We start from the raw sequence: 21068 nt of genomic DNA, 5'->3' as shown, positions 1-21068 counted from the left end.
CAAGAAAAGGTTGTCTGCTCTCACAATTTCTGTTTAACATTGTATGGAAGGTGCTAGCCAGAGAAATTAGGCAAGAAAATAAAATAAGAAATGTACAGATTGGAAACAAAAAAGAAAACTTTCTCTTTGCAGATGACATGATCTTGTATATAGAAAATCCCTAGAAATCCACTAAAAAACTATTATAAGTAATAAATGAGTTTAGCAAGTTTACAGAATACAATTCAACATACAGAAATCAACTGTATTTCTACACATTCACAATAAATCATCAAAAAATAAAATTAAGATAACAATCTGTATTTACAGTAGACCAAAAGGAATAAAATACTTAGGAATTATCATAAACGATCAGACTCCATAGTTTTTTGTTTTCTGTTTTTTTGAGATGGAGTGTTGCTCTGTCGCCAGGCTGGAGAGCAGTGGCATGATCTCGGCTCACTGCAACTTCCACCTCCTAGGTTCAAGTGATTCTCCTACCTCAGCCTCTTGAATAGCTGGGATTACAGGCATGCACCACCACGTCCAGCTAATTTTTGTATTTTTAGTAGAGATGGGGTTTCACCATGTTGGCCAGGATGGTCTCAATCTCTTGACCTCGTGATCTGCCCGTCTTAGTCTCCCCCAAAGTGCTGGAATTACAGGCATGAGCTACAGCACCCAGCCAATATTCCATAGTTTTTTATTTGTTTGTTTGTTTTTACTTCGACTGCTAACAGCTTTTAGCCTCAATCCCCACTCCTTTGGCCCCATATCTGGGAAAGCTGTTAAGAAAGCCCAATGCACCCACTTTTGATGCTAGGAAGTGGGACAGGAGTGAGGGTGGTAATTTAGATCAAAACCACACAAACTCCGTCCTACTTGCATGAGAACACTTACACTTGCCCCACTCCATAATGATAATAAAAATCCTGAGCCAGCATTCCTTCCTTGTTCTCTCAAGCCATTTCAAATGTATGAGGCCAGTCCTCTCTTCCCAGAGACTTCAGTTATGTAAGTCATAAAACTTTTCAAACCCTCTTGCTTTGTGTGTGGCATAATTGATACATGATTTTTCTGTCACTTTGCCAGCCAGAGACCTCCATGGCCAATGATGTCTCTGCCCAGGGCCTCACTTGGACCTGGGCCTGTTGCAGAAGGTGTCCCATCCACTCGTCCTGCGGGGCCATGCCTGGCTTGTGCACCAGCCTGGATCCCATGCTCAGCCTACAACTGGGCCAGGTGCGCCCCTGGCCCAGCTCGTACCCGCATTCAGAGGTTCCGAAGTTCTTGTCCCACATCCAAGATGAATAAGGTTACTCTGACAATTCAAGGGTGAGGTGGGTGAAGAAGAATTTTATTGAGTGAAAGAATAGCTCTCAGCAGAGAGGGGATGCGAGGGTGGTCCCTACCCAAAGTCAAGTGGTCACCCACCCAGCGTGGCTGGGTCTGGGACTTGTATGGGCTTAGAATGGGTGAGTACATGCTGATTGGTTTGTTAGTATGCAAAAAAAAGGCTAAAACAAAGGCACCATGTAAAGGTGGGCATGACAGTGTAAAAAAAACAATTAGGGAAGAGTAGGAATATGTAAAATGGGTGAAGGGTTAGAATCAATCAGAGGAACGCACACCAAACAGAGAGAGAGGTTCTCCGTCCATTCCATGGGTTTGACTTGTAGCTTGGCTTTCAGGCTTTAAACTGGCTTTGGCTTGAAGGTGTGGTTTCACTGGGAACCCACCCCTATCTGCCTAGGCATTTGACTGCCTCCTGCTGCTATCATAATCACTCTTGACATCTAAACCAAATTTTGGGCTGAGGTTCATCTTACCTCTTCAGGGTGGCTACAACAACAGGTGCCGGATCAGGATGCTGAGACAATGACCACCTCCACAGGGGTCTTTCCCCAGGCTTTGGCTTGTTAACAGGCTCTGCTGCCTTCTAGCAAGCATGTACTCTGCACTGTTCCTTCTTGGCTTCTTGTGCTTTGAACTGTGCTGCTCTGTGCTGCACTGTTGAGTCCTACAGAGCTTCTGTTACAGATAATGCTGAACTAAATTGGAAAATTCAATGATTAATTGATTTTGGAATAAGATTATGAGATTGGGGTAGGGCTTTCTTAAGCTGGCCCTAGGCATGTGTCTCAGTCTGGACCTATCTGTATTTCTAAGAATGAAGTTGTGACTTATGCTAGGCTCAAGGAAAGATTACCCTGTGACAACTGGTTATGTGTCTCAACTAGGTATTGGCTCCAGATCTATAGAGCACTAAGGGGAAGACTGGATCATGTGAAGATATAAGCCTACTGGGCAAAAGCTCATGAAAGAGTGGTCATTAATGGAAAAAAAGGAAAAAGAAACAAAGGCCATAATGTGGAGTACTGAGATCTGCGTTCCTTAGAAGCAGACAACTCCACAGGACCTTAAATATCTTAGTTGCTGTTGCCTAGACCTCTGTAGCCACAAAAATCCTGACCCTCAAGCTTATAGAGAAAAACACCCATGGCACCCTTGTGGCACACTGAAGAGGTTAATTCAGACTCTACTTGTATTAGTCTGATTGTGTCACTATAAATAAATACCTGAGTGTGGGTAATTTACAAACAAAAGAGAAAGGGGCAGGATGGCTGACTAGATGCAGCTGGGGGGAGCTTCTCCCACCTAGAGAGACAGAACCCATTGAGTAGACTGCCATATTCCAAGCAGATCTTCAGAAAGAAGGCATTCAGAATCGATAGAGGAAGGATACAGACCCTGGGGCTGATGAGGAGGAGGTTGGAACCCTGCACAAAGTTGCTGAGTACCAGAACTCACTGTGGGTCCCAAGTGGCAACCAGAGAAGGGGTGACTGAGCTAAGAATAGAGTGGCCTACTCTCTCCACAGACCTCCAGGATCCTAGCTGCAGGATACTCCACGAAACCCACAGATATATTTGAATTCATGGGGAGAACTGCCTGGAGAGGTGACAGAGACAGAACTCCAGTCTGCATGGGTCCCAAAGGTTTGGCATGGGAATGGCTGCAGTGGAGCACAGCCATAGGTGCCCATCCCCAAAGACTTGTTAGAATCCTCTAAGTGGCTTTAGCCTTCATTAGCTACCAGACTTAAAGAGAGCAGGGCTCTCCTGCACAAAACATGACCAGTTTTGTATGGGCATCCCCCGTCTGCTGGCCTCTCCTACAGTCCCTGCCTACCCATGCCCACATGCAGTACAGCCTTAGATGCCCAGCTGAAATGCTTGCTGGCAGCCACTGCCATAGTTCTTTCACCAGGAGCCCCTGCCTTCCCATTGGAACATTTTTGCAGATGTACCCCACCAGTGTGCAACCAGCTACCGCCTTCCTTCCCTGGCATGTGCTTGCTTGCAGCCTCCCCCAGTCACTCCACTGGTGTGGGCTCGCCTGCAGCCCGCTGACTACAGTGTACTCTCCTGCAGCCCCCACGACCCCAGCACAGTGAACTCTCCCACAGGCACTCCACTACCCCACCAGAGCACTTTTGCTGGCAGCCCCCATCAGAGTGTTGTTTGCCAGAGAACTAGGAACATCTCGGCTCTTCCAGCACAGGAGATGCCTGACCTCAAGGGGCCAGAGAACAAAACCAAAAGCCTGGTCTCAGGTCCCCAGGGTTAGAGCATGCAGCCCAGGAGTACTGACTGAACCTTTGCCCACTGAAAGCATCCAGAAACAAAGTCAACCAAACCCAACTTATACCACAGTCAAACCTTCAAGGGCATCAAAGAACATAAAAGTAAAAAGTTTCACCCAAAAAACAGCAACTTTAAAGATTAAAGTAATATCAGCCCATAGAGATGAGAAAGAACCAGGGTAAGATTTCTGGCAACCATAAAAGCCAGAGTGTCTTAAGACATCCAAAGGACCACACTAGCTCCCCAGCAATGTTTCTTAACCAGTTTGAAATGGCTGAAATGAACAACATAGAATCAGAATATGGATGTCAAGGAAGCTCAATGAGATATAGGAGAAGGCTGAAACCTAATTCAAGGAACCAGTAAAACAATCTAAGAGTTGAAAGATGACATATCCATTTTAAGAAAGAACCAAACTGAACTTCCAGAAATGAAAAATTCACTACAGGAATTTCATAATGCAATAGGAACCATTAATAACAGAATAGACCAAGCTGAAGAAAGAATGTCAGAGCTTGAACACCGCTCCTTTGAATCCATGCAGACAAAAAAAAAGAATTTAAAAATGAAGAAAACCAGCAAGAAATATAAGATTATCTAAAGAGACCAAACCTATGACTCACTGGCATTCCTCAGAGAGATGAAGAGAAAGCAAGCAACTTGGAAAACATATTTGAGGATATGGTCCACAAAAAATTCCCTGACCTTGCTAGAGAGGTTGACATATAAATCCAGAACTTCAGAGGACCCCTGTGAAATACTAGACAATATGACCTTTCTCAAAGCACATAGTCATCAGATTCTCCAAGGTCAATATGAAAGAAAAGACCTTAAAGTTAGCTAGAAAGAAGGGGCAGGTCACATACAAAGGAAACTCCATCAGCTTAACAGTGGACCTTTCAGCAGAAACCCTACAAGCCAAAAGAGATCGGGGCCCTATATTTAGCATCCTTAAAGAAAAGAAGTTCCAAAAAAGAATTTCATACCCAGCCAAACTATGCTTCATAAGTGAAGGAGAAATAAAATCCTTTTCAGACAAGCAAATTCTAGGGAAAATTGTTACCACCAGATCTGCCTTAGAAGAGGCCATAAAGGGAGGGCTAAATATGGAAGTAAAAACCTGATATCTGCTATTGCAAAAACACACTTAAGTACATAGCCTACTGGCAATATAAAGTAACTATGCAATCAAGTCTACATAACAACCAGCTAACAACATGATGACAGGAACAAACCACATATCGATATTGACCTTAAATGTAAACGGATTAAACATCTCATCTAAAAAACAGAGTGGCAAATTGGATAGATAAGCAAGACCCAACTGTGTGCTGTCTTCAAGAGATCCATCTCACATGCAATGACATCCATAAAGTAAGGAGATGGAGAAAAATGTATGAAACAGAAAACAAAAAGAACAGGGGTTGCTATTTTTATCTTAGAAAAAAATAGACTATGATTTAATAAGCCCACTATTATGAGAAAGGATAAAGAAGGGTATTACATAATCATAAAGGGTTCAATACAACAAGATGATTTAACTATCCTGAATGTATATGAACCCAATATTGCAGCACCAAGATTCATTAAAGACCTATAAAGAAACTTAGATAACCACACAATAATAGTGGGAGACTTCAACACCTAACTGACATTAGAAATCAAGGCAGAATATTAACGAAGATATTTGGGACCTAAACTCAACACTTGAACAAATGGACCTAACAGGCATCCACAGAGCACTCCACACAACAATGTAAGAATGTACCTTATTCTCATCTGCACATGGCACATACTCTAAAATCAACCACACACTCAGGCATAAAGCAATTCTCAACAAATTCAAAAATACCAAAATCCTACCAACCAACCACACTCTGAGATCACACAATAAAATTAGAAATCAATACCAAGAAGATCACTCTAAACCATGTAATTACATGAAAATTAAACAACTTGCTCTTGAATGACTTGGGTAAAAAATAAAAATTAAAGCACAAATAAAAAAGTCTTTGAAACTAATGAAAACAAACATACAACATACCAGAATCTCTGGGACACAGCTAAAGCAGCATTAAGGGGAAAGTTTATAGGACTAAACACCTACACCAAAAAGTTAGAAAATTCTTTTTTTTTTTTTTTTTTTTTTTTTGAGATGGAGTCTTGCTCTGTCACCCAGGCTGGAGTGCAGTGGCATGATCTCAGCCCACTGCAAGCTCCGCCTCCCAGGTTCATGCCATTCTCCTGTCTCAGCCTCCCAAGTAGCTGGGACTACAGGCACCCACCACCACGCCTGGATAATTTTTTTGTGTTTTTAGAAAAGACAGGGTTTCACCATGTTAGCCAGGATGGTCTCAATCTCCTGACCTTGTGATCCGCCTGCCTCAGCCAACCAGAGTGCCGGGATTACAGGCGTGAGCCACTGCACCTGGCCAGAAAATGCTTAAACTAACCACCTAACATTATACCCAGAGGAACTGGAGAAATGAGAGCAAACCAACCCCAAAAATCATGGAAGGACTCCTTCCTAACTCATTTCATGAGGCCAGCATCAACAGCTAATGACTATCAATGCCATTTTTCACAGAATTAGAAAAACGTATTCTAAAATTCCAAATACCAAAACCTGACAGACACACATGAAAAAAGAAAACTTCAGGCCAATATCCCTGATGAACACAGATGCAAAAATCTTCAACAAAATACTAGGAAACTGAATTTAGCAGCACATCAAAAAGCTAATCCACCACAATCAAGTAGGCTTTATTCTTGGGATGTAAGGTTGGTTCAACATATGCAAAACAGTAATTCTGATCGACCACATAAACAGAACTAACACTACAAACCACATAATAATCTCATAGACACAGCAAAAGCTTTCAATAAAATTCAACATCCTTTCATGTTAAAAACCTCTAACAAACAAGGCATTTAAGGAACACATCTCAAACTAATAAGAACCATCTACGACAAACCCACAGCCAACATCATACTGAATGGGCAAAAGCTGAAAGCATTCTCATTAAGAACTGGAACAAGATAAGGATGTCCACTCTCACCATTCCTATTCAACATAGTGCTGGAAGTCCTAGCCAGAGTAATCAGGCAAGAGAAATAAATAAAGGCATCCAAACAGGAAGAGAGGAAGTCAAATTATCCCACTTCACTGATGATATGATTCTATACCTAGAAAACCCTAAAGACTCCTTCAGAAGGCTCCTAGAAATGATAAACGTCCTCAGTAAAGTTTCAGAATACAAAATTAATATATAAAACCCAGTACCATATACACCAATAACATTTGAGCTAAGAACCAAATCAAGAACATGATAGCCACAAAAAGAATAAAATACCTAGGAATACAGCTAACCAGGGAGGTGAAAAATCTCTACAAAAACTGCAAAACATTGCTGAAAGAAATAATAGATGACACAAAGAAATGGAAAAAATTCCATGCTCTTGGATAGAAACAATCAATATTGTTAAAATGGCCATAGTGCCCAAAGCAATTACAGATTCAATGTTATTCCTATCAAACTATCAATGCCATTTTTCACAGAACTAGAAAAACGTATTCTAAAATTCATATGGAACCAAAAAAGAGCCCCAATAGCCAAAGCAATCCTAAGCAAAAAGAACAAAGCTGGAGGCATAACACTATTCAACTTCAAACTATACTACAAGAATATAGTAACCAAAACATCATGGTACTGGTACAAAAACAAACACACAGACCAGTGGAACAGGTTAAAGAAGCCAGAAATAAAAACCACACACCTACAATCTTGAAGACTTAAATGTAATACCTATAAAAACCCTAGAAGAAATCCTAGGAAATACCATTCTGGACATAGGCCTTGGCAAAGATTTCATGATAAAGTCTCCAAAAGCAATTGTAACAAAAAGAAGAAATAAATAAGTAAGATCTAATTAAAGATCTTCTGCACAGCAAAACAAACTATCAATAGCGTAAACAGAAAACCTACAGAATGGGAGAAAATGTTAGCAAATTATGTATGCAACAAAGACCTAATATCCAGAATCTATAAGGAGCTTAAACAAATCAACAAGCAAGAAACAAACCTCATTTCAAAATGGGCAAAGAACATGAATAGACACTTCTCAAAAGAAGACATACATGCGGCCAACAAGCATATGAAAAAATGCTCAACATCACTAATCATCAGAGAAATGCAAATCAAAACCTCAATGACATACCATCTCACACCAGTCAGAATGGCTCTTTTTTAAAAATCAGTAAATAACAGATTTTGGCAAGGCTGAAGATGAAAGGGAATGCTTATACTCTGCAGGTGGGAATGTAAATTAGTTCGGCTACTATAGAAAGCAGTTTACTGAATTCTCAAAGAACTTAGAACTGATTTTGACCTAGCAATCCCACTGCTGGGTATACAGCCAAAGGAAAAAAAGTCATTCTACCAAAAAGATACATGCATGCCTATGTTCATCATAGCACTATTCACAATAGTAAAGACATGAAATCAACCTAGGTGCCCAATGAATGGTGGACTGGATAAAGAAAATGTGGTACATATACACCATGGAATACTACACAGCCACAAAAAAAGAACAAGATCATGTCCTTTGCAGGAACATGGGTGGAGTTGGAGGCCATTACCCTAAGCAAATTAACACAGGGACAGAAAGCCAAATTCCACATGTTCTCATCTGTAAATGGGAACTAAACTTTGAGTACATATGGACACAAAGGTGGGAACAATAGACAGTGGGGTCTACTTAAGCAGGGAGGGTGACAAAAGAATGAGGGTCTAAAAACTACCTATTGGGTACTATGCTCACTAGCTGGGTGACAAAATTATTTGTACATCAAACTTCAGTGATATACAATTTACTCATGTAACAAACCTCACATGTACCCCCTGAACTTAAAATAAAAGTTGAAAAGTAAAATAAATAACAGTTACTAAATAAAAGAAAAAGAAAAGAGGTTTACTTTTGCTCATGGTTCTTCTAGCTGTATGAGAAACATGGTATCACCCTCTGCTTCTAGTGATATGTCAGGAAGCTTCCACTCATGGTGGAAGGTAAAGGGAAGCCTGCATGTCACATGGCAAGAAAGGGAGAAAGAGAGAAAGAAGGGAGAGGTCCCAGATTCTTTTAAACAACTGCATCTCCTTGCATGAACGAACTGAGCAAGAATTCACTCATCACCAAGGGGATGGCACTAAGCCATACATGAGGGATCCACCCACATGATCCAACACCATTAGCCCCACCTCCAACATTAGGGATCACATTAACATGAGATCTGGAGGGACACACATCCAAACCATATCACTAGTTAAACCCAGTGTTCTTAAACCCTATAAAGTAACCTCTGAGGTCAGGCACAGTAGCTCATGCCTGTAATCCCAGCACTTTGGAAGGCCAACGGGGTTGGGGTGGATCACCTGAGGTCAGGAGTTCAAGACCAGCCTGGCCAACATGGTGAAACCCCACCTCTACTAAAAATACAAAAATTACCTGGGTGTGGTGTCATGCGCCTACAGTCCCAGCTCCTAGGGAGGCTGAAACAGGAGAATCGCTTGAACCCAGGAGGCAGAAGTTGCAGTGAGCTGAGATTGCATCACTGCACTCCAGCCTGGGCGACAGAGCAAGGTTCCATCAAAAAAGGAAAGAAGAAAAGAAGGGAGAGAGGGGAGGGGAGGGGAGGGGAGGGGAGGGGAGGGGAGGGGAAGAGAGGGGAGGGGAGGGGAGGGGAGGGGAGGGGGGAGGGGAGGGGGGAGGGGAAAGAAAAGGAAAAAGAGAAAGAGACCATTGCATGGAGGAGCCCCTAACCCTGACAATACTGATTTGAACCTCTCTGGAGGATGGAACTTATAAATCTAAGCAAAGTAGAGAGAATGCTCAGTAACAACAACAGTTTGTTTTTTTTTTTAAGGAGGGTGGAGGGAAGAAGAAAGAGATGGAGAAAGCAACCAGATATGAGACAGGAAACAAAAAAGTGAAACAGAGGCCCACAGTTGGACCCAATTTGAAATCCAAAATTTACTAAAAGAATTTATACAACATAAGATTTAAAAGGGCACTAACTGGCTTTTGTACTTCTGCAACATAGGTTCTGAATTAACTTTAACACAATTTGAATGCACCAACAGGCAAATCTTCACGGCCTTAACACTGAGGCTCAAACTACATTTATTCCTGGGATCTCATTAAATTTAAACAAATTACCCCCTATAATTATAATCTATAATATAGATCTAATTTATAAGTCTTTCATTTACAGATTAACATGCTATAATCTTAGGGAAGTTACTGAACAAAAAATAGAGGGCACATAAGTATGTTCCACCTTAACTGCAGGAATTATTGTCTAAATTTTCCAGTATCATAGCATTCATTGTCCTAAAATATCCCACAGTGAGCATGGACACTCTGGCCTAATGATCAATACATTTAAATATAATTAAGATTTTGACATATACAAAATTGGCTTGGCAAAATGAGACCCCATGGACCATACCCCTAGTAAAACCGGTTAGTATGGCTCAATGTAAATTTAAACAGAAACTTACAAGTACTGAAATCCATCACATGCCTCCATTGTTCCTTCATATAAGAACTCAATTTGGCCTGTTCTTAAATTTGGAATGAATGACACTACACAGTGGATTACGTAAACTTAATGCCATAGTGCTACCCAGTAAGGCCCCCAAACATTATATTATTGAATTGACTGACTCCATCTAATCAGCAACTGCAACGTATTTTGCTATTATAGATTTGGCTAATATGTTCCATTCAGCTCCCACTTCAACAGCTTCTTAGTCAAAACTTTCCTTTACCTCTAAAGGAATACAACCTATCTTTAGCTGGTGGCCACCCACAGGGTCCCCCAACAGCCTTGCCATCATACACAAGCCTTTGCAGGGAAGGTCTTAACTGCACTCAACTTTCTCCAAGAGTACAGGCATGACATTATATTGATGACATTCTCTTCTGAAGGCATTCATTCGACATTCAACACACTCGTTCAGGACATACAAATAAAAACTCACCAAGGAGTTCACAGAAGAGAAATGGGCCATTGCCTTGTGCATAGTACAACGTCTTGCCACCATGCTAAATTCCTGAAAATTACTTGGTAAACTGCAGGGAACTCCATCCCCTGACTCTTAAGAAATAGCTAATGATTGTATCAGCACCAAAAATAGTAAGGGAAGCCCAGGGTCTTTTAGGCTTTTTTGGGTTCAGGAAGCAAAATATCCTTCCTTTGTAAATTTCATTGAAGCCCATCTTCAATGGGCTTCCCTCCAACAACCGGCTCTAGAATCTGTCCAAACTGCAATCAACATGCATTTCCTTTAGTTCCCTCAGAGACTCCTCACTATAAAAGCTTTAGTAACCTCCTCTCATGCTTCCTGGAGTCTCTAGACCACTTATAATGGCTATAAGTTACCCCTGGACTTCTGATACAAGAAACTGAACCCCCTTGGCCCTGCTGTATACAATATAAGAATACCAAATTCTGGCCATGTGCTGATCTCTCCTGAGAAGAGAGACTTCTGTTCTCTGAACCCGTGACCCTCCATACCCAGGTCTCCATTATACCTTGAGTGATACAAGTGGCACCCTGCAAGCTTGGCATAGCTATTGAGGCCTCTTTGCTACAGGACAGGGCCAAACGTGGGCCCTCTCACATATTCTATCTGCCAAGTTGTAGGAGGATGGAAGGAGGGCCTCCCCTTTCCTCAGACCTTTGCCTGATGCCACAGTGCTGGAGGAGGTCACCCCTTTAAGATTTGGCTATGTAAGGAGCCACTTGCAATCAACTTGCCAACTTGCAATGGGAGTTCATACATTTTACAGATGAAAATATCACCATCAGGCATGACGGAGCTCACTGGAGAGCTGCTACTTTTCATCCCCTAATCAATATGTTGCTGATACAAGATGGGACCTATCTTAGTCAGCTCAGGCCGTCATAACAAAATGCCACAGACTGGGTGGCTTAAACAACAGACATTTATTTCTCACAGTGCTGCAGGCTAGAAGTCCAATATCAGGGTGCCAGCATGGTCAGGTTCCAGTAAAGGCCCTCTTTCTAGCTTGCAGATGGCAGCTTTATTGCTGTGTCCTCACACAGCAGAAGAGGAAACTCAAGTGTTTCTTCTTGTACTCCCACCATGGGGGCTTCATCCTCATGACCTCATCTAAAACTAATTACTTCCTGAAGCCTCAACTCCTATCACATTGGGGGTTAGAACTTCAACATATGAATTTTAGGGAGACACAAACAGTCAGTCCATAACTGAAACCAAGGGTCACCACAATCGGACAAACTTCAGGCAGTCATGTAACACTGGATACTCCGGCCAAAAGTTGATTCCATCTGCATATTTTTATATTCTTGGGTCATTGCCAGTAGTCTGACACTCTGGTCTAGTCAAAGACCACAACAATTTCTTGTTCAAGGTTGCCACCCTTGGGGTAAAACAAAAACAAAAACAAAACAAAACAAAACAAAAACAACCAAACCTCTGGTAATCTCTTGCCCTACAGATATCCAAAATATAAATTAAAGTCACACATATCTCTACACATGCCCAAGCCACAGTATAAGGTCTCATCAAGACAATCCTTATCTATTAGGTTGGTGCAAAAGTAATTGCAGTTTTTGCCATTACTTTGAATGGTAAAAACTGCAATTACTTTTGCACCAACCTAACACTTTGGAGTTCCAGACACTGATAGTACAAGAAACGTTTTGCTTCCCAGAACACACAATGCTGGGCTCTTGAACAAGGGATTCAATGGAATGTTTGTCTTCCTTATTGGCCTCAGGCTATAAGCCTCATAGAGCACCATAAGGGCTTACTAAACAAGCTCAAATTCAATAAAATAATATATAGTATGTTTTAGTCGTCAGTTAGACATCAGGGTGAATTGTAATAGTCAGACTCCTGTGTTTGATGTTTGAAGCTGTCATCTTTTTCAGCCTCACTGCTCTCATTTCCCCTTATGGCCCACATCTGGACTGATCACAAAGCCTAGATGCTCCCTCCTCTGGTGCTTGTGGGAAAGTCAAACCAGGCAAGTTCCTGTTTATGTACAGAAACCCTTGCCCCACCCTATACCCTAACCTCAATAAAAACTCCAAGCCAATCTCCTTTCAGTGCTCTCTCAAGACATTTTCAATCTGCTTTAGAGGACTGCCCTGCTTTATTTATGTCAGTAATAAAGCATTGCCAAAGGAGATTAACATCTGGGGCCAGGCGCGTTGGCTCATGCCTGTAATCCAGCACTTTGAGAGGCTGAGATGGGAGGATCACCAGAGGTCAGGAGTTCAAGACCAGCCTGGTCAACATGGTGAAACTCCATCTCTACTAAAAATACAAAAATTAGCTAGGCATAGTGGTGGGCACCTGTAATCGCAGCTACTTGGGAGGCTGAGGCAGGGGAATCACTTGAACCCAGGAGGCAGAGGTTGCAGTGAGCTGAGATTGTGACATTGCATTCTAGCCAGGGTGACAACAGTGAAACTCTGTCTCAAAAAAAGAAAAAGAGAGAGAGAGAGATTAACATTTGAGTCAGTGGACTGGGAAAGGCAGACTCACCCTCAATCTTGGTGGGCACAATCTCATCAGCTGCCAGTGCAGCCAGATTAAAAGCAGGCAGAAGAAAAGACCAGATTGGCTTAGCCTCCAAGCCTACATTTGTGCTGGATGCTTCCTGCCCTCGAACATCAGACTCCAAGTTCTTCAGCTTTGAGACATGGACTGGCTTCCTTGCTCCTCAGCTTGCAGACAGCCTATTGTGGGAGCTCACCTTGTGACAGTGTGAGTCAATACTCCTTAATAAACTCCCCTTTATATATCCATCTATCCTATTAGTTCTGTCCCTCTGGATAACCCTAATACACCATGGAATCACCTCATTGCTAAAGTTCCAATTAATGTAAGAACCAAAGTAGAGTAGTTTGGGGTTTTTTTCCTCCGTATTAATTTTAACTTATACCAAACTACTTTATAAAAAGGCCACTCTGTAATACTCCACTTTGCTTTACTACAAATTCAAATTACCTAAATATTTTCCTAATACTAAATGAGAATCCAAACAAAATTGAGATACGAATCCACCTATGTCCACAGAGTAGCTACAACAGGTATAAATTTAACAAAAGAAGTATAAATCTTTTACTCTGATAACTATATAATATTGTTGAAATAATTTAAGAATACATAAATAATTAGAAAGCATCCCATGTTCATGGATTGGAAGTCTTAATATTGTTAAGATGGCAATACTCCCCAAATTGATCTACCGATTCAATGCAATTCCTATGTAAAATGCCACATGGCTTATCTGCAGAAATTAACAAGCTAATCCTTAAATTCATATAGAAATTCAAAAGACAAAGAATAGCCAAAATAATCTTGAAAAATAAGAACAAAGTTGGAGGGCTCATACTCCCCCATTTCAAAGCTTAGTGTAAAGCTACAATAATCAAGACAGTGTGGTACTAGCATAAAGATAGACATATAGCTAAGTAGAACAGAATTAACATTCCAGAAATAAACCCAATATTTGTGGTGAACTAAGTTTCATCAAGGTTGCCAAGACCATTCATTGGATAAAGAAGAGGTTTTTCAACAAATGGTGTTAAATATACTTATTCCAAAGAAAGCTAGACCCCTATTCATCTATATTTTAAAAATTCAAAATGAATTAAAAGCTTCAAGGTGTGTGAAAAAACTACAAAACTCTTGGGGAAAAATAGGTATAAATCTTGATGACACCAGATCAGCCAATGGTTTCTTAGCTATGACATGAAAAGCATAAGTAACAAAAGAAAAATTTAGGTAAGTTGAATTTCATCAAAACTGAAAGTTTTTGTGCTTCAAAGGACACTATCAAAAAAGAGAAAAAAACCCTAAGAATGGGATAAAATATTTGCAAATAATGTAAGTGTCTAATATCCAACATGTATAAATACCTATTCCAACACAACAATGAAAAGAAAAATAACCAAATTTTAAAATTAGCGAATAAATTGAATAGGTATCTCCCCCAAGAACATGTACAACTAATTGGCCAGCAACACATGACAAAATGCACAGCATTTTCAGCCATCAGAAAAAGTGCAAATCAATGCCACAATCAGATACCATGACACACTCATTAGGACAGCTATAATTAAAACGACAGACAATAACAAGTGTTGGTGAGGATATGGAGAAACTGGAGCCCTCACATATAGCTGGTGGGAATGTAAAATGGTGCAGCCACTTTGGAAAACAGCCTGGCAGTTTCTTGGAAGATTAAATACAGAGATGCAATGTGACCAAGCAATCCTCCTTCTAGGTATATTCCAATGAAAAGATATGTTTACATAAAACTTGCACATAAATTTGACATTATTCATAAGAGACAAAAGTTGGAAAGAATGCAAATATACTTCAACTGATGAATGGATAAACAAAGTGGATTACCTATACACTGGAATATTTTTCAGCTATAAAAAGGAGTGAAGTACTGATACATGCTGAAATGTGGATGAAGTTTGAAAGGCCACATATTATATGATTCCATTATAGGAAATGCCCAAAATAGAGACAAAATGGCTTAATGGTTTCCCAGAACTGGGGCTTGAGGGAGTGGCTGCTAATGGATACAAGATTTCTTTCTTTTTGGGACTGTGAAAATGTTATAAAATTGCAGTGATATTTGCATACTTCTGTGAATATACTAAAAACCACTAAATTGTATCCTTTAAATTGTGAATTGCATATAGTACATGAATTATATCTCAACAAAGCTGTTATGGTAAATAAAAGTTCTTCAGCTCAGGAATAGGCTTACATTAAGACAGAGCTATGGCTGTTTTCCCAATCTATATAAATATCTTCACTTTCAGAGGGCCTGTGTCAGATAGAAAACTTGGTCTGTTATTGTATGTCCTCTACAAAAACACTCCCCTCATGCAGGTGGAATAAATGTTTTGTATGGCAGATCAAAGACTCTTCTAAATGAATAAAATCCTAATAGGGAAATTAATTTAAATAAATCCAGAAGCTAATAAACATTTTTTAATAAAAACCTAAGATCAAATATTCAAATCTCATGCAAAGAAGCTGAAGTGGACTCATTTCTTTCATTTTTATCAAGGCATTATATTCTGACAAGATTTTGCCCAAAAAAAAGATGAAAATTTCTATTCGAACAACAAAAAAGATTGTGCTGCTGCTGAACTTTTAAAAGATGTGTTGTTCTTTCAAAATAATATCATTTTTCTTTTAAAAGATAAATCCTTTGAAAAAACCAGATATTCTCATTTTGATGAAACTTGAAGAATTAAGTTTGTTTTGCCATTTTCCCTTTTTGTATTGATTCTCCTTTTAATGACTCTGTAATGTTACAAAAATATCTCAATCAACTGAAATCATAGCGTTTTTAGTTTTACTATTATATTGATAAAGATCCATCCAACATTGTCAAACGTTCTTGACATTCCAGGCAACCAGTAAAGAAGTTAAGAAAGTAAATGTATATTAATCCAATTCAATACGCATTCACAGATGCCTACCATTGTCAAGACACTTCACAAGGTGTTCTGGAAAATTCAGAAACAAAGAAGGAGTAGTCCCTACCAGGGCTGACAATCTGCTGGAGCACTGTGGCTCACTGATAACCACAGCCTAAGATAAAGTGGGTAACAGGGCCAGAATAGAGGCGAGAGTAAGTGCTATGGGAAGAAAAAACTAAATGAAAGCAAAACACATCAAGCAGAATGATTCAGTGTTTTCATTCAAGGGCCATGTTTTCCTTATAATTTCATATTTGAAGTTTTTCTCTGGTATATTTATATGTGCAGGGCAATATATTGTTTGGGCTCATTTTTTTTTAATTTTACCATAGTTCTTCCTAGTTGTTTTTACAGTTTCTCCTTTCACAGATATTTTGTTAGAGAGGTGGTTTGCTTTGTTCACATGGCTGAGAAGCAATTCTTCCTCTCTCACCTTGCTTGGAAACATAAACAAACAGCAGCTGTTTTTTATCAAGCTTTCTTCACACTGGGACAAACCTGTTTAAACACAACTCTGTAGTATTAGGGCTACAGCTCTCCCAAAGGAGAAAAGAAAGACACAATTAAACAAAGCAAGAGAAGTGGCACATTTCAGAACTGTATTACAGATCTGCATTTTGTATAATTACTAGCAAGTGTATAATCTCAAGAAAGACTCAAACTCTTTGAATTTCAGTTTTCTCACATGAAAAATTAGGATAAAACCATCTATTCATTACAATGATAGAAAAGAAATTGCATCTAAAATGCTTATCACATTGCCTAACATATAATAAACACCCAACAAATGATAGGCATTGCTATTGTTGCTATCATTAATGCCACTCTTACTGTAATTGCAAAAGCACCTTTCCACCAAAAGGAAAAATAGAACATAGGTCAAGGTGCACAGGAGCTAACTTCCAAGATGGTGGCTCTCCAGTGATCCTCACACCAGTGAATCAGGGCTGACCAGTAAAATACTGAGGAAGCGAAGTGTGTGACTTCCGAGTCTTGGTCATAAAGGATACTGCAGATTCTTCCTTGGGCTCTTGGATTGCTCATCGAGGGGGAAGCCAGCTATGCCATGAGGACATTTAAGCAGCCCCATCCAGAGGTTCACATGGGGAGGAACTGAGGCCTGCCAACAGCCAGCATCAACTCGTCAGCCATGTGAGTAATCACTTCATCTCAGAAAAAGGTTCTCCATCCTCCATCAAGCCTTCAGATGTGTAGAACTAACCAAATCTGACTGCAAACTCATGAGAGGCTCCAAGACTGGATCACTCAGCCAAGCTGTTCTCAAATTTCTGACCCATAGAAACCATTAGATCATAAATAATTGTTGTAGTTTTCAGCATCTAAGCGTTAGAGTGATTTGTTATTCAGCAACATATAACTAATGCAGATTTTGGTACTTGGAAGAGGGTGCTATTAAACCATAATAAAAAACTTATTCTGTAAGTGTGGCTTTGAAGCCAGGCAATGAGTGGAAGCTGTAAGGAACTTGAGGAAAGCATTACTGAAAGCCTAAGGAGCTTCAAAGAGACTTCCAGAAGAAGCTTTATGAAGAAGCTGTCAGTGAAGGCTTAAAGGAAGCTGAGGAAACTAATGGGAAGTGAATTCTTGTTAATGAATAGCAGAAAATTGAGCAACAATGTTACCTTCTATAATATGAAACGTATAGATTGTAACTTATGAACTTAAAAATCTAGCTAAGGAGATTTCCAGATTTCCAGGTAGAGTTTTGAAGATGCTACCTATCTTCTTCTCACTCTTCTGGTAAAGTGTAAGAGTAGAAGGATAAGCTAAAGACTTCAATATAAACCAATTGCTAAATGTAAAGGAGGTAGGACTTGTTAGAGGTTTGAAAAGTCCAAGCCTCTCCAGATGGTAAATAATACCAAAATTAAGAAATGACTTCTAGGCAATGATCCTGTTCAGACACTAACAGGAAAATATGGTCTAATGGTGAAGCTAAAGGTGTGACTAAAATCCTTGGGTTAAGACCAGAAAAATCTAAGGCAGTGTCTTAAATGACTGGTAATCAATAGGATTCTAGGAAACATAAAGTTGTTGTCCCTCAGCAACCTCAGTGGAAGCCCAAGGTAGAGAAAGGCTTTATTTTGAAGTGATTTTTTTGATGTGGCTTTTATCTAATGGAGTGAATCCAGTAATATTCATAGCAGACTCACAAACTTTTTAAGATAATTATATTAGCAGAAACAGTCAGCTTAGACTAAAACAGTCAGATAATACTAACTGAAAGGAGATCTTGAGACAACCAAACTTCTGCAGGCAGAAAACAGGCTAAGAACACTCTTAGGATTCAAAACTTTTATAAAAAAGGAAAGTAGACAAAGAGGGCAGAATCAAAAGTCCAGATGGTAGAGGCCAGAGCCATGAAAAATCACTTAGACAGTGGAACAACTTACCCGTACCAACGTGTGTCCTGATGCATTTCAGAGCTGCTCTGGGATAGTGAACCCTGTGTGCCTCCCGTTATGTCTCTTTTACAAATGGGAGGGGGCAGCCTGAGTAGATTAACACAGGAATGAAATGCTGATATGTGGTGTAAACTGGATGAACCTTGAAAACATTAAGGCAAGTGAAAGAAGCCAGACATAAAAGGTCACACAGATTGTATAACTCCATCATATAAGATGTCTAGAATAGGCAAATGTATAGAGACAGAAAGTAGATTAGTAGTTGCCAGGGGCTGGGGCTTGAGAAATCTGGAGTGACAGTATATTGATAAGTTTCTTTTTAGGGTGATGAAATGTTCTCAAATTACTGTAGTGATGGTTGCACAACTCTGTGGATAGGATTAAAATATTTGAATTTATGCTTTAAATGGTGGAAATACATGGTGAAATATGTGAATTATATCTCAATAAAACTGTGGTTTAAGAGAGACAGAAAGTCAGAGACAGACACTGAGAGAGCCCTAGAGCTAGCTAGCTAGTTAACTAGTTCCGGGAAAGGAAAATAAAGAACTAAGATCAAAGATACAGAAAATTGGGAAGAAGATCAGCCCCTCTCAACCCAGGAGATAGGTGACTAAAATAGAAGCACTCATAGTGTCAGTATTGCAGTCACTTGAGAGGAGCACAGAAGCTTAGAAAATGAAAATTACCTCAGGGACAGTAAAGCTGAAGAAGTAGGAGAAGGAAGAGAACAGTGAAGACATATCCTCTGCCTTCACTCAGTTCAGCTGAGTTTGAGAAATAATCATTGAACGTACACCGCGTGCCATGACAGCTCTTATGAAATAATTTTAAAAAATGATGCACAGTTCCTGCTATCAGACACACATGTGCAGAAAATGACACTAAAGGGTGCTAAGTGGCATGACGGAGGCATGGACCCAGAGCTGTGGGAGCACACAGGAGAGGGGATCCCTAGCACCACCCGGACTAAGCAAGGAATAGGTTACTGGAGGAGGTAAACTTGACCTGAGTCATAAAGGATAAAAAGGAGCTAGTCAAGTTAGGACTATAGAAGAAATAGGGCATTTTAGGGGAGCAGAAACTGCAGAGGTCAGCTGGAAGAGTCTTGCTTGACATTAAGGTGTCTGGCCCTTCTTCTGACAGCAATGTGGAGCCAACAAAGAATTTTAAAGGAGGGAGAGCTGGGTATGATTTGCTATGTGGAAGATGGGCTGGAGAGGGGCAAGGCTGAAGACAGGGAAATCAGTTGGGAGGCAGCCAATAAAGAGAGAAATCCTGGTGTTCTGAGAGCAGGAACGGGGCTGAGCGGATGCATTAAGTTACAGAATTCGCAGGTCTTGCTGAATGATTAGTTGAGAGGCTTGGGGGTGAGCAAAGAGTAATTCTCTTTGTTATAGGAATGAGAAAAGGTCTACATACCTGAAAGATCTCCAAGGGAACCACTGTAGTTAAACCATGTCCCACTGAGAGCATGCACACCTGAAAATACAATCATTTGTAGGGACTTTAGGAAACTTTGGTCTGAAAAGCTCTATGGGAGGCTCTCCTACAGAGTGGTCAGCCTGTAGGGTTACTCCCCGTGATCAGCAAAGTGAGCCCCAGAAAGGTGAATAATGAAGAAGGGCAAGATGTACACATGGTGCCTGCACAGGCAAGGCTGTAAACAGATGGAGGAAAGCTTAGACCTCATGCTTTTGATTTTAAAAATCTATGTAGCAAAAGGTAAAGGGTAACCCCCCACCCCCAAACACACACACCCGCCTTTCACTGACCTCATTACACATGTGTACACAACCTGGGAATTATGAGCAATCATAGAAAGACTCATCAGATAGTTGTGGTTCCCTGGCATTATTTAATATCCAGGCCAGAAGGAGAAACTAGTCAAAGTTGTTTGTTTTGTTCTATTTTGTTAATGTTTTTGGAGTTGTGAAGAGATTGGTTGAAGGTAAATACAAAACACGAGGGTAACTGAGCAAGAAACTATAAAACCAAATAAACCTATTTATGCAGTGTGTTTTTAATTGAGGTTCAAATCTTGAGGTGACTTTCTTTCAACAACCTAAGAAATTGAGGTTAAGCATTTTTGGGTTATTAGAATAATCCAAAGACCTGAGTGTCTGCATTTGCACTTCTGTTTGGGTCGTGTTGTATCATTGAAAGTGACTGCATATAACCCAGACATTCACAAATATCTAGTGACATATTTTCCACCGGATTAGAATAAAACGACCACCAGAGAGAGTTAACCCAATGTCATAGAAGGGAAATGGAAAGTTAAGGATTGTGGAATGAACACGACAAAGTGCTACCAATGGAAGGAAATTAGCAAAAGGTAAGGTACAAGTCATATAAATACTGCAAATGTCAGGCTTTGTTGCTGGATAGATCTGCTTATAAATAGACACTGTTTGAAAAGATACGTCAAATACTGAGTGACCT

At 40.1% G+C, this 21068-nt stretch overlaps 1 protein-coding gene across 9 annotated transcripts in view; it reads right to left on the bottom strand.

The window, feature by feature from the left end:
• MTUS2 (microtubule associated scaffold protein 2) overlaps positions 1-21068 on the bottom strand; it is a 694372-nt gene that overhangs the window by 417805 nt on the left and 255499 nt on the right. For 3 of the 9 annotated variants that reach the window (XM_063697237.1, XM_055359735.2, XM_055359734.2), the window contains one exon: positions 20046-20105. The exons of the other annotated variants lie outside the window; for them this stretch is intronic. In XM_063697237.1, coding sequence (XP_063553307.1) covers positions 20046-20105 — 60 coding nt within the window. The remainder of the gene's footprint in view (positions 1-20045; positions 20106-21068) is intronic. 9 annotated transcript variants of the gene reach the window in all.

This window comes from Gorilla gorilla, chromosome 14, assembly GCF_029281585.2.
Source record: "Gorilla gorilla gorilla isolate KB3781 chromosome 14, NHGRI_mGorGor1-v2.1_pri, whole genome shotgun sequence".
NCBI classification, from domain to species: domain Eukaryota; kingdom Metazoa; phylum Chordata; class Mammalia; order Primates; family Hominidae; genus Gorilla; species Gorilla gorilla.
The sequence above is the reverse complement of the archived record's forward strand: the minus strand, read 5'-3'. Positions and strand labels throughout refer to the sequence as shown.